This window comes from Colossoma macropomum, unplaced genomic scaffold, assembly GCF_904425465.1.
Source record: "Colossoma macropomum unplaced genomic scaffold, Colossoma_macropomum, whole genome shotgun sequence".
NCBI lineage: Eukaryota > Metazoa > Chordata > Actinopteri > Characiformes > Serrasalmidae > Colossoma > Colossoma macropomum.
This window is the reverse complement of record NW_023494789.1, coordinates 23,419,594-23,433,310: the sequence shown is the minus strand read 5'-3', so window position 1 is coordinate 23,433,310 and position 13,717 is coordinate 23,419,594. Positions and strand designations below refer to the sequence as shown.

Here is a 13,717-nt window from a genome sequence, read left to right as displayed (position 1 = left end):
TGGTTCTTCAGATTGATGGAGAATGTGTTGGTTCTATGTAGCTCCAAAAATGGTTTCTTATTGGTAATGATGTCAAGCTTGTAACAATAGAAGGATCCTTTTGGTTCTATATAGAACCCTTTTCGAATAAGTTCTATATAGAACCATATACTACACATTCTCCATCAATCTAAATAATCATTTCACCAAGCAAAGAACCATTTAAGCATGCACATGGTTCTTTGAGTGTTTATGGTTCTATATAGAACCACTGTCTTTACTATAGAACCCCTAAAGAACCATTGTTTTTAAGAGTGCAGTGTTCAGGGTTTAAATTTTGTGCATGATCATGAAAAGTACAACTTACAAGTAACTTTATATGCCAAAGTATGTTTTGGTTAATGTTTGTTTCAGTGTATAATGAAACAGTTGGTAGGATTGTATTGAATTAATACTGTAGATATGAAAGTATCTTTCATATTCATATTTTCAAACATACTGTCTGCTAAAATGCACTGTATAATCTCTCAGGTGGGGATTTTCCCTGCACAAGTGCAGTAGGCAAGTCACTCTTTGTGTTTCTTCTATAAACATAGGTAACGATCTTTGGTGTTTAATAGGAAAGATTGGAATTTTCCAGGAGGCACTACAACCTGTTACGCAGGTCATCTGCATAAATCATCTGACCGCTGTAGTCTCATATAGGCGGCGTTAAACTCTGGTTCAAACCAGATGCTACCAGCCCAGGTGATACTTTCTAACGCTTTCAGAGCTCTTCTGAACTCTTCCTCGCTCTTGTAAGCTTTTTAAAACATTTTAAAGTCTTCTAAATTCTTCTGAACTCTTTATAACTCTTCTAAAGTTTTCTAAACCTTCTGAATTTTTTTAACATCTTTTAAACACTTCAGAACTCTTCTAAATTCTGCAGGTCTCTTCTGAAGTTTTCTACTGTTTTCTGAACTCTTCTAAATTCTTCTGCACTCTTCTCTACTCTTTCTAACTCTTCCAAAGTCTTCTGAAGTCTTCTAAACTCTTGATAACTCCTATAATGTCTTCTAAACTCATATGAACTTTGTAAAAGTTTGCTAAACTCTTCTAAGCTACTCAAAATTCTTCTAAACTTTTCTGAATTCTACACTCTTCAGTACTCTTCTAAAGTCTTCTGAACCTTTTTCAAGTCTTCTAAACTTTTCAGAATTCTTCTAAATTCTTGATAAATTTTCTTCTAAAGCTTAATCTCTTCTAAAGTCTTCTGATATTTTCTAGATTAGTTTAAACTCTAAGTGGGCGAACCACAGCCATGCTTCAGGTTTCTCAAAGTGCTGAGTTCACCTGTTTTGGTCCAATGGAGTTGGAGAGAGTGAGCACTGCAGATGCAGAAGCCCCTTCGCTGGCCAGCTGTGGAAGGCTTCGCTCCTGTTCACTTTACGCTCCCGAGGGTTCAGGAGTGATCAACACAGACAGAAACTTTAGAAGACCACGGTCCAGATCCTTCTACACGTTAGAGCCTGAAGACAGCAGTAAGGACAAGGCCAGCAGGTCCAGTGCCGATAGGCAGGGCTTGTTTCAAATGGACACTGGGAAGAAAGATGGTGGTGAAATCGTCCACACCAAACTGCCACCGAAAAAATCAACAGCAACCAAACATAAGCATCTCAAAAAAGACCATGCAGGTGAGAATCAATGCTTTTTCTGCTTCCCTTTCGAAGCCTGTATGACTGATATTTAGTGATTACGCAATGCAAAGCAACGAACAACGCTATTGTTATTCGGCGGTATATTATTCTTCTTATGGGTACATAACATTTTGTTCGCTAACTTGAGACTGTTCTAACTCCAGAATGTTTGGTCTGAGCAGGAAAGATGTGCTTGTCTACAGAATTTTGGTCCAACGTATAAATTTCGTACAATCATCATTAAATAACAAATTATTTCCCTATATGAATGAATAGGGTGCAAAAGTTTGTGCACCCAACTTATGTCATGTTGACTAGTCCATTAACGACATCCTATTAACCATGTGGGGACCCATAGCAACCACCTGGGATATCATAGCAACCTAACAACATCCTAGCAACAACCTAGGGTATTACAACAACCACTTATCAGCAGATTTGCAAACACCTAAAATGCCATAGTGATACTTTAACAACACTCGAGCAACCTCCTAAAATACCATAGCAACCAATTTGCAGCCCCCTAAAATATCATAATAACTGTTTGGCAACACCCTAGCAACCTCCTGAGATGCCATAGCAGCCACTTATCAACACCTTTGTAACCACCTAAAATACCATAGTAACCGTTCGGCAACACCATAACAACCACCTAGCAACACTCTAGCAACTACCTAGGATACCATAGCAACCACTTATCACCACCTTTGCAACCACTGAAAATACCATAGTAACCCTTTATCAACACCATAGCAACCACCTAGCAACACCCCAGCAACTACCTAGGATACCATAACAACCACTTATCAACACCTTTGCAGGCACCTAAAATGCCATAGTAACCGGTCGGCAACACTATAGCAACCACCTAGCAACGCATTCTAGCAGCCACTTAACAACACCTTTGCAACCACCTAAAATACCATAGTAACGGGTCGGCAACACCATAGCAACCATCTAGCAACAACCTTGCAACCACCTAAGATACCATAGCAACCACTTATCAACATCTTTGCAAACACCTAAAATACCATAGTAATCGTTTGGCAGCACCCTAGCAACTGAAGAACATGCAGAGTGATTGAGCAGCTTAACCAATTCCCAGGTGGTTGCTAGGGTGTTGCCAAATAGTGTGCGGTTGCTAGAGTGTTTTTGAACAGTACTGTGGTATTTTAGGTGGTTGCAAAAGTGTTGATTAGTGGTTGTTATGGTATCCAAGTTAGCTGATGAGGTGTTGCTAGGGCATTGCTAGATGGTTGCTATAGTATTCCAGGTGGTTGCTAGGGTGTTGCTAGGTGGTTGCTATAGTATCCCAGGTGGTTGCTAGGGTGCTGTGTAGGTGGTGCTACAGTTCCCAACATGATAAATAGAGTGTTACTAATGGACTTCTGTCTTTGTAATATACGCTGATTGCTGATGTATTGCTTTGCAATGCACAAACACTAAAAATGGCAACCTGAAGTAATTTCATTTACAGTATATGGCACACACTCTTCTCCACAGAGACAGTTCAATCATGTTTCAGAGGAAGGCAAATGTAAATTTAGGATTCTTACCACAGCAGGTCATCAAGCTAACAACCTACCACTTTCAAGGCAGTGGTGTTATTCACTGCTGGATAAAAAGTGAAAAATTATAATTAGTTATAATTAGATGATCTCTTTAAGAGCTCCTCCATGTAGCACCATCTGTGTTTTCACAATGATGAAAAACTTGTGTTTAAGTGCTGTGTGTTTATTGTGTTTGATACAAAGAAAGCTGCAGTTCTCTGTTTTATCTCGGCACAGCTGTCTTTGTGAGGAGGCATGAACTGTTTTTTTTACAGCAGGAGGTTTTCACCCCTCCCCTTTCACCCTCATTTCTCACTAGCAGCTCGACAATATTTCACACAAAGAGAGACAACAGATTCCTAGTTCATAAGATAACAGAATTAGAGAGAAACAATCATTTAATTGGTTGTAATAGTAAAAATATCTGAGTTGATTTCCATTCTGCCCATGGGATGGCCACTAGGGGGCTTTGCAGAAAGAGTTAAACAGTTAAAAAATGTAGGAACCTTTGGTATATGTGGCAGATTCTATTGAGACTATGTGGCTGTGTATTTGTACTATATTGTATTTATTTGTATTTTAATGGCATTCTGTATTCTCCATCTACATAAGCACAAATTTCACCAAGACACATTATGGCAATGTTCAAAGCTGTAACTACATTATTAGTAGTACAGTTCATTTATCAGGGTTGTTCCTGTCTTAGGGAGCAAAGGCAGCTTGAAAAGTATTCCAATGCTGACCATCTCGGAGCCGGACAGCTGGGAGATCAGCTCTTCCTCTGGGATGAAGTATGGCCAGTATGTGGACTGGGAGAAGATTGACCCCGAGTCCGCCATCCGTTACCAGAAAATCATCTCCAGTGACCATGCCAAGCTGAAAGAGATGGGTCGCTCTGGATTCTGGACCATGCCGCATACACTTCGGGCCAAAGCATACCGCCACATCATCAACTGCATCGAACATCGGGCCAGCACGGTGGACACGGATACCTACCGGGATCTTTCTGGACAGCTGTTTGAAGAACAGAGGACGAGCACGCATCCTTTCCCAAAGTTCATGGAAGACGGGGAGATTCCACGCTACTGTCTGAACAAAGCAGGCCTGAACTCGGTGAAGAAGATCCTGCTGTGCGTCAGCCAGAACTTCCCTGAGATTACATTTTGCCCAATCTTGCCGGCTCTGGTGTCCCTCTTGCTTCACTACAGCGAAGATGAGGCCCAGTGCTTCCATAGCATCTGCTCTCTGGTGTCCTACATGGACCCGGAAAAGCGCTACATCGACCAGACCTTCATCACCACCCATGCTTCCTGCATGACGTTTGGGGACTTGGCCAACAAATACTGCAGAGGCATCCGCAAGCTAATCGCCAGCTCCCACCAGAGCCTCTTTGAGTTCTACTCCGACTGGATCATGTGGATCTTCGCCGATCTGCCCTTCAGCTACGCCATCAGAGTGCTGGACGTCTACTTGATTGAGGGATACAAAGTCCTGTACCGGGTTGCGCTGGCGCTCCTCTGCCTCTACAAGGTCTCTGTGAGCTCCCGGGTGGCCCATGTGGACGACTTCAGGCAGGACATGAAAAGGTTTGTGCAAAACGTATCCCGGCACAGCAGCATGGAGGCCCTTCTTCAGAGAGCCTTCAGCATCCAGCTGCCCACTCGCAGAGAGCTCAACTACCTCTACAATGCCAACAAGCAGGCACTGATTCAAAGGGGGATCCAGAACCAGAGGTGAGGAACCTTATCCAATTGGTTTGAAGTCACTGTAAAGTTTATCACTGTGCTTCCAAAATTGGTGGATCAAATTAGGGTTAGATACACTCTTAAAAAAGATGGTTCTTCAAGGGTTCTTTAGTAAAGACAATGGTTCTATATACAACCATGAACAATCAAAGAACCATTTTCATGGTTAAATGTTCTTCAGATTGACGAAGAATGTGTTGTATGTGATTCTGTATAGCACCTTTTTGAAAATGGTTGTATGTAGCACCTAAAAGGGTTCTTCTACTGTTAAAATGTTAAGCTTATATACAATACACTCTTAAACAGGATGGTTTTCTAAGAGGTTCTTTAGTAAAGAAAAAAAGACTCTTTATAGAACCATGAACACACAAAGAACTCTTTGTCAGATTAGAGTTTTTTTGTATGGTGAAATGATCCCAGAAAGGGTTCTGCTATAGTTATGATGTCAAGCTAACAATAGAATAACCCTTTTTGGTGCTATATAGAAGCATATACAAGACATTCTTCATCAATCTGAAGAACCGTTTCACTTCAATCATGCAAAGTGCTCTTTGAGTGTTCATTTTCTTGAAGATCTAAGTGTGTAGAGGAACCTTTTTGGTGTTTTATAGACCCTTTTCAAAAAGGTTCCAAATAGAAACATTGTCTTTACTACAGAACCCTTGAAGAACCATCTGTTTTTAGAGTGTACCTCACTGAAGGGCACAACAACACCATCATCAGTCATTATGAAACAGTGTTGAACATTATTCAGACTCATTGGCACAGTAAAGTTCTCTGGTAGCTCTTTCTACAGCAGATGTTGTAGCCACATTACTGAGCATTGGAAGACAGTAGCCAGGTTTCCTCTCAGCTGTCTAGTTAAATTGAAATGAATAACTAAAGGGTTGCAAAACAAAAAAATATGCTAAATAATGCTGAATTTCCACCAGCTCTCTACAAGAGAATAAAACCCTCTACGTCATACTCGTAAAACCCTTCTGAGAAATCTGGAACGTGTTTAAAGTCTTGAATGTCCTCACTGTTTTGTTTCATTTTATGGCTGTTTTCACATCGTAAGAGCACAGAGACAGAGCGTACTGCCAAGTATAATGACCCGAAATCTGCAGCAGGCACCTTTTGTCTGCTTACCGCCTAATATTGCCATTGTTTTTTTCTTTGATGAGATAAAGGTACATTTTAACTGGCCCATATTTTTCATTAGACTTGTATTTTTCCACTTACTTGTGGTTTTATGTGCCAAAAACAGTCACAGTTAATTTGTACATGACCAATTCCCAGCCTCTCTTTACCCCTTTACAATTAAACAGGCTGCTTTTGTCACTATCTTTAAGACTCATACATGTAAATAAGCTCTGAGTTCTGATTGGCTGTGTATTGCGTCTCAGTCAAAAAATTTAACTCCACTGTGTACTTCTACATAGATGGAATGACAATAAAAGCCTCTTGACTTGCTGTAGTGAATCAGAGGATGTGTCGTCACTGTCATAACAAAACCCAATATCTCCATTTTTGACATTTTTCATTTTTTTGACAACATATGAAAATACCAGTTTCCCTTTACGTTATGTGAAAATGTCATAATAAACAGGCCAACAGAAATGGAATAAAATATCTTTGCATTGACTTCCATTAAAAGTTAAGGTGGGTTTACAAGAGGTCTCCTGTAAAGTGAACATTTTCGAGATGTGAGGTTTCAGTCTGACAGTGACAAAGTGTAAATCTAATACTGTTTATGACATCACAAAAACAATTTATTCAAATCAGGCTGTTTTTGCAACTTTGGATGCATATATGGACTCTATGTTCTGGGGAGTGAATGGGATATTTTTAAACTTTAACAATATTAACATACCATGTCAAACTCTTAATTTTTTTTAAAAAAGTGGAAAATTTGGTTTTCCATGATGTGGAAATTTCTGTATTTGTAAACTGCCTTCTGTCATGTTTTGTGGCTACAACATTTACAGTATTTATTCAGCAAATGAGTTTCCCGCATACTTTATCACATCAGCAAACTCTTATGCAACATTTGCAGTTCGATATTTGCCACTTTCATCAAGTCTTTTTTATTCAAAGTGAAAATGCACATAAAAATATATTCATAAAAATTAGACATATTGAATAAATAAAAATATGTATAATATGTGTATTCAATATGTCAAAATGTGCATAAAAATATATTGATAAATATAAATTTGATATGTTGAAAAAATAAAAATATTTATGAAATATTTATTCAATGTGTCAAAATGTGCGTAAAGTGTATGTGCAAAAAATAAAATAAATAAATAAATAAAAATATGTATAAAATTGTTATTCATTACGTAAACATATACATAAAAATATCCATGCCAACATACATTCATAAAAAAAGACATATTAGATGTAATATTTATTCAGTATGTCGAAATGTGCATAGAATATATGTGCAAAAAATCATAAATAAAAATTTGACACATTGAATAAATAAAATATTAATAAAAATATGTATTTCATACATCAAAATGTGCATTAAAAACATGTGTGGAAAAATATATTCATCAAATAAAAATCTGACATATTGAATGAATAAAACTATTTTTCAAACATGTATTAAATATGTCAAAATATGCATAAAAATACATGGATGAAAACCTGTCAGGTAAAGAAGCTGGTGGGGAAGAAGTTCAGTCTGATTGTTCTTGCATTTTTTCATTTGTTTTTTTGCAGCTCGTACCAGAGTGTGGAGCTGGGGGGATTCTGCTCCAGCGTTGTGTCTGAGACAGAGATGCGGGTGGTTTGGGCCTGGATCCCAGAACGCTTTGCTCTCTTCAGCCCCGTACGGCTCTTCAGCACCACTGACCATGGCAGGAGTCTGACCTCGTACGACCTCATACTCCAACATTCACACTTATCCCGTTTACCCAGAGCAGCTCACAGTCAGCAGATATAAAATAGAAAGAGAAACTCCTCCATAACTCAGTGTGTGAGATGTAAACAGAGTGATTCAGAGTGGTTTGGTGTGAAATGGTTCAGATTTCTTTACAGTGGTGCTGATAGAACCAGGGGTCGCCCTGACTACAACACAAATACAGCCATTTTATCTACTATCCAAAACCACCAGTGAACCTACACCTGTCTTTTGAGTTTTATATGGAATGTTCATCAAGGTGAAATAGTGGAAAATCTGAAATAATAAGTTTTGTTTGGGGACTATTTTGCCTCAGCATTTATCCCTTCACCATGAATGGATTTTAAGGCCAAAATCTTCTCAAAACTATAATAAAAGAATGTCTCAGACATCAAGCAGTGTATTCATAACCATTTCATGTAAAAACCTTCTGTAAGGGAGCTTTTAGAGGTGGATGTCTGGTTCCTATCACAACCACTGTGAACAATTCTGATTCGGTAAGTTTCTCTAGAACAGAGCGTTTCAGACCAAACCACTCTGAACGACTCTGTTCACATCTTAACTATTTAATAATGCAGGAATTTTGAAAAATTGGTGGGGTTCCCCTGTAAGGATGCTGAAGAAGTCTGCCTCACTCAGTGCGTGTTTTGTCTATAGGTTTTATTCCCGGGTGGAGGGCCATGAGCCGACAGTGCTGCTGCTAAAAACAGTGGATGAAGAGGCAAGTATCACTTTAGCTTTGTACTGATTACAAATCAGAGGTTCTGTGACTCAAGGAAGGCCAGCTATTCAACATTTTGTCTCTGCTCCAGCTTCTAGCTCACCTAAGCCAGGTACGGCCCTTGATTGTTTGACTCTGGAATGTTGGAAGCTGAAATAGAACAGATAACTTGCCGTTCCCCAAGATCTGCATTAGGAACCGTTGTTATTAAAGGGCCTATATCCTACATTTTTCTTGCATTTTATTTTTTCCCCCTGAGGTCCACTTATAGTATTTGTGTAGTTTTATATCCCAAAAACAAGCAGAATCCATTTCATTTTCCAACCTTTCTTTATCTCTTATAATAAACTTTTTTGGTTACTTTAAGGCTGATATATATAAATGAGCTCTGTTCTGATTGGCTGTGCCTCATTCAAAAAGCAGTCTAGACTGAAACACTCTTTATAAGCTCTGTGTGAGTGAGCAGTGCAAAACTGCTGATAGCTGAGTAGGCAGATATAAGTGTTTTGGTTGTGACATCACAAAACAATACATTCCATTCCATATATGGACTGAAGGAACAAGAGTAATAAGTATGTTTTGAAACATTAGCACTGTTTATATTCTACACCCTTAAAAATGGTTCTTCAATGGTTCTTTAGTAAAGAAAATGGTTCTACATAGAGCCATGAACACTCAAAGAACCATTTGCATGCTTAAATGGTTCTCTGGATGGTAAAATGGTTCTTCAGATTGATAGAAAATGTTGTAGTTGGTTCTATAGAGCACCAAAAAGAGTTCTGCTTTTGTTACAAGCTTGACATCATCACAACAGCAGAACCCTTTTTGGTGCTACATAGAACCAACACATTCTCCATTAGTGTGAAGAACCATTTCACCATGCAGAGAACCAAGCCTGGAGTCTAAGATGAGACTTTGAAGGTGAAATCTGTGATTGTGTTCTCTGTTTAGGTCTGTGGAGCTTTCTTATCTTCAGACTGGACTCTGAGGAACCATGATGGAGAGAAGCTCCAGTTCTTCGGCACTGAGGAGTGCTTTGTTTTCACTGTACGTAATAAAACCTCCAGCCTGAAACTGACTGCATAATGAAGAAGAGCAGAACATTCCTGTACAATTACTTTACCATACATCTACACTAGCGCTCAAAAGATTGGGGTCAGCGATTTCAATCTTTCTAAACTATTGTTTTTAAAGAAGTGTGTATAAAATGATTCTATGATGAAACTACTTTCTTACAAGGTTCAGTCAGTTTGTATGAAGCTGCATAAATGAGGATGTTTTGCAAGATAAATGAGCTGTAAGTGATTTCATCATAATTGATAAATCTATACAGCATTGAGAATGAACTGATAAACAAACTGACACCCACAGTGACTCATATTTGAAAACCCATAACCAAATCTCACTAATTACACAGATATTCAGAGTGTATTTGACAGCAAATTCCAATAAACAGAAAAATATACATGAATACATTATATATAAAATTTGAGATTTCATGCAGATTTCATGGTTTTATTGAATCATTAAAGAATCGTAATCAAACAGAAATTCATAGCTAGATATTTTGGCCTATTGAGTAGAGAAGCAAACTTTAGGTCATATTTATTTATATAATATTTCAGCTGAGGCCGGGGATGGAGCGCTATCAGAGAACCGTGCTTCACATCTCTGGGATGACAGGAACCTCATCTTCCTCCTCCTGCAGCTCCGCCCACCCTGCCGGGACCAATCAGGATCCAAAGTACCTGTCCGTACCATTCTGCTCACCTGAGCCTCACCTGCCCAAAGCCAGGTTCATGGCTGGAGGTGATGAGATGCTTTTTATCGGTGAGCTGGTTCATTCAGATGTTTCTAACTCAAATACAGTTTTAAGTGAAATAGTGATGATTGAACAAAACATCTAAAATATCTTTTAGTGTCTAGTTTATTGAATAAAATAACAACAATTGGCCCTTTTCACAAGAAATGGAAAGGTGTAAACGCTGGGTAAAACTAGTTCCGCTACTTTCTTGCGGACAGTTTCTAACCTCAGAAATACAGGCATTCGTATCGCTTCAGCTCACGCAGAAAGGTGTGTCACTTTATCTTTGTCATAGTCGCCAAGACTGACATTCGAGGATGTGTCCAGAACTGTTGGAGAACGAAACACACAACAATGTGGGAGTCCAGGCTAAATAAATGATATAAATGCTTTGTGGAAAAATTCATTCACAGCTATTAGAGTAGAATAACGTCAGCTAATGTCTACAGAGTGATAAATCGATGAATATATTTAAATATATTTTAGATTATCCACGTTAGATTATCTAACATATATGTTAGATTATCCACGTTAGCTAGAGATGTTGAAACAGCTTGCTAACAATAAACTAGTTGACAAAAAGCTAAACACACATACACTCCAGCAGGAATCTACTCCATGTTGAGCACGCTGAGAAAATGAAAACTGTTCCACTGAAAGCAGCTGCAGCAGCAACTTTAAAGGACAAACTGCACATGAACGTTAGTCAGCAGCGCTGAAATGCTGACACAGAGGTTCTGTTACTCCGTATGACAAAGTTTATTCCTTTGTTAACTGCACAAAATCATTTTCCTGTGCTTATCGTCAGCTGACAAACCACTGAAACTGAGATAAGGCTGTTTTTGCTGGATTGAGCTGTACACACTCTACTCATCATCATTGTTATTGTCGGTGCTCTAGTGGAAGCAGTGTTACCCTGTAACAACGACTTCCAGCAGAAAAAATGCGGAAATGTGAAAAGAGGCAATTCTTATTTCACTTTTCAATGATATTCTATCATAAATATCCCAATTTTTATTGCATAATTCACCTTTATATTATGAAGTATGTGATGTTATGATACACGGTCAGTCAAAAGGAGTTGCTCACATGCTCGTGTGTTGTTTAGTGATGTTAATCACCTGTATGTGATGCATTTGTCCTGTGTGTTAAAGGAGCAAAACCAACAAATGAATCTCTTTTTCTTTCCCTCTCCTCTCTCTACTTCTTCCTTTTTCTCTTTTCTCTCTCTCTCTCCCTCTTCTCTCCTCTATTCTCTCTCTCCTTCTCTTTCTCCCTTTCTGTTACTCTCCTCTCTCTCCCTTTTCCTTTTGCTGTTTTCTCACTCTGTCCCCCTCTTTTGTCTCTTTCTCTCTCCTCTCTTTCCTTCTTCCTCTCTCTTTCTCTTCCCCCTCTTTGCTCTCTTTCTTTTTTTCTCTCCCTCTTCCTTTCTCTTTTTTCTCTCTCTGTCTCCCTCCTCTCTTTCTGTCTGTCCTTCTCTCTCTGTCTCCCTCATCTCTTTTTCTCTGCCCTCTTTCTTTCTGTCTTACTTTCTCTCCTGTCCCTCTCTCTCCCTCTCTCTCTCTCTCTCTCTCTCTCTCTCTCTCTCTCAGGTGGAGATGGGGAGTCATGCTCTCTCTCTGTTTGCTGACCTCTCTGTTGGTCAGTCTGAACGCTGTGATACGTTTGAGAGTCCAGTGTTGTGTCGGGGCAAATTCAGGATCCAGAGTCTGGAAGTTTGGGGCATCCAGCACACGCTGGCCCTACCTCACTCCCCGCCACATGCCCCACCCCACACCCCCCACATGCCCCACCCCACACCCCGCCACAGGCCTAGAGCCAAAACCCACAGAGGTGAACAAGGCCGAACGCACAGCTGACGTCACTTTATAGCCCTTTATTGTGACTTATAATTTATTCTGAACACGGTTTATGACGTCTGAAGGTGAATGTGTAACTACATAAACAGTCTGATTAGTATTTCCGTCACTTATTACTGCACAGAGGAATGAAAATAGTTCACCTTTTTTGTTCCAGTTATTTCTGTTCCAGGTGCTTCTGTTTCTTTATCACAAAAAATAGACTGAAAAAGCATTTTCCTTCACTCATTCAGCCCCTCATTTCACATGAAATGCTTTAGTTTTCATTTTTACCAGCCAAACTACAACCAGCAGTCAAAAAGGATATCAAATAACACAACTAGCTTAAAATAAATGTTGCTGTTGTTTGTTTGTGTGCTTTCCGAAGGTGTCCAGTGTCATTTTGAGTACGTTTTTTTATACACTTTGTATTTCATAAACAATAAATGAAGAAAAAATAACACTCGTTTGTTGTTCTTCTTTTCATTATCAGTATCTACGCTAGCAGTGAAAAGTTTGGATTTGCTGTTCAAAAGTGTGGAATCAAAGTTTTCAACAATGTAAAAACAAGTATGGTTGCTTATAAATGTATAAAATGATTTGTCACAGGTTTCAGACAGTCTAAAGCTGAAAATAAACATGAGTAAATAATAAATGCATCCAGTGATAAACAGAGCTGTCGATGTTTCTAAAATGACTGAGAAAGCTGTAGAACAGAATTAAAATATATTAAAATTAATATGCAGACTTCAGCACATTTTAAGAGCGTATATCTCAAGGCAGATAAATTGACAAAAAATTCTGTATACATAGACAGTTTTATTTAGCTGTCTTTTGTAGAATTCTTCATGTTCAAATTGACCTGATGTGTATATAACCATCTGAAAAGTTAAACCATATATTTTTCTCCATAAATGTTATCTTTAGATCAATTAATATCAGTTTAATCAATATTTAGTGTAATCAAGTTGTCCACCCCTTACAGATCATTGTTTATTAAAATAATTCACTCATTTTTTCAACATTTTTGACATTTTTTTCTGTCATGTTGATTATTACCAGCAAAACATCTCTTCTGTTGCGGCTAAAAATGGACCCTTTCAATTCAAATCACACTAAATGAGCCATAAAAAAAAATTATGCTCCAAAAATTCTTAAAAAATATTTTCCGGTATTTTTAAACTTTTAAACTGGTCAGTTTGACCCGGGACATAACAAGAAGGTTAAACGCCTAGAAAAAATTGGTGAATATTTTTCAATATTTAAGTCTTCATTGTATAAATTATTATTTTATATAAAAACAACGTTATTAATATGGCAGTTGATCCAAACTTTTGAACGATTGTGTAATTATAGTTATTTTGTTGTTTTTGCGGGTTATATATCTGTTTTATTTACTTTTATTTATAAACAAGTAAAGAAAAGTTCTCGCTCGTTCTCGCTTTCCACCAATCAGAGCGCAGAATCAGAGGGCGTCACCGAGGCGTGTGTGCTGTGGTCTCCTAGCAACG

General features: G+C 38.4%; 1 protein-coding gene across 4 annotated transcripts; it reads left to right on the top strand.

The window, feature by feature from the left end:
- The first annotated feature begins 696 nt into the window (after positions 1 to 696).
- LOC118808141 (TBC1 domain family member 24-like) lies at positions 697 to 12,631 on the top strand. Of its 4 annotated transcripts, none has more exons than XM_036570603.1 (8): positions 697 to 726; positions 1,246 to 1,652; positions 3,912 to 4,938; positions 7,663 to 7,815; positions 8,501 to 8,564; positions 9,516 to 9,611; positions 10,190 to 10,394; positions 11,961 to 12,631. In XM_036570603.1, exons 2-8 carry the CDS (start codon positions 1,280 to 1,282, stop codon positions 11,996 to 11,998), a joined length of 1,956 nt encoding a protein of 651 aa, XP_036426496.1. In that variant the 5' UTR covers positions 697 to 726; positions 1,246 to 1,279; the 3' UTR covers positions 11,999 to 12,631. The 4 variants fall into 4 exon arrangements, with proteins under 4 accessions (XP_036426496.1, XP_036426494.1, XP_036426497.1 ...); XM_036570601.1 differs by having other exon boundaries at positions 710 to 776; XM_036570602.1 differs by lacking the exon at positions 697 to 726 and adding an exon at positions 728 to 776 and having other exon boundaries at positions 1,251 to 1,652.
- The last annotated feature ends 1,086 nt before the right edge of the window (positions 12,632 to 13,717 follow it).

Coding starts and splice junctions, on each gene's coding strand:
- LOC118808141 (XM_036570604.1), top strand. CDS start 1,280: ATGCTTCAGGTTTCTCAAAGTGCTGAGTTCACCTGTTTTGGTCCAATG. Junction 4,939..7,662: donor AGGGGGATCCAGAACCAGAG/GTGAGGAACCTT, acceptor GTTTTTTTGCAG/CTCGTACCAGAGTGTGGAGC. Junction 8,565..9,515: donor TAAAAACAGTGGATGAAGAG/GCAAGTATCACT, acceptor TTCTCTGTTTAG/GTCTGTGGAGCTTTCTTATC.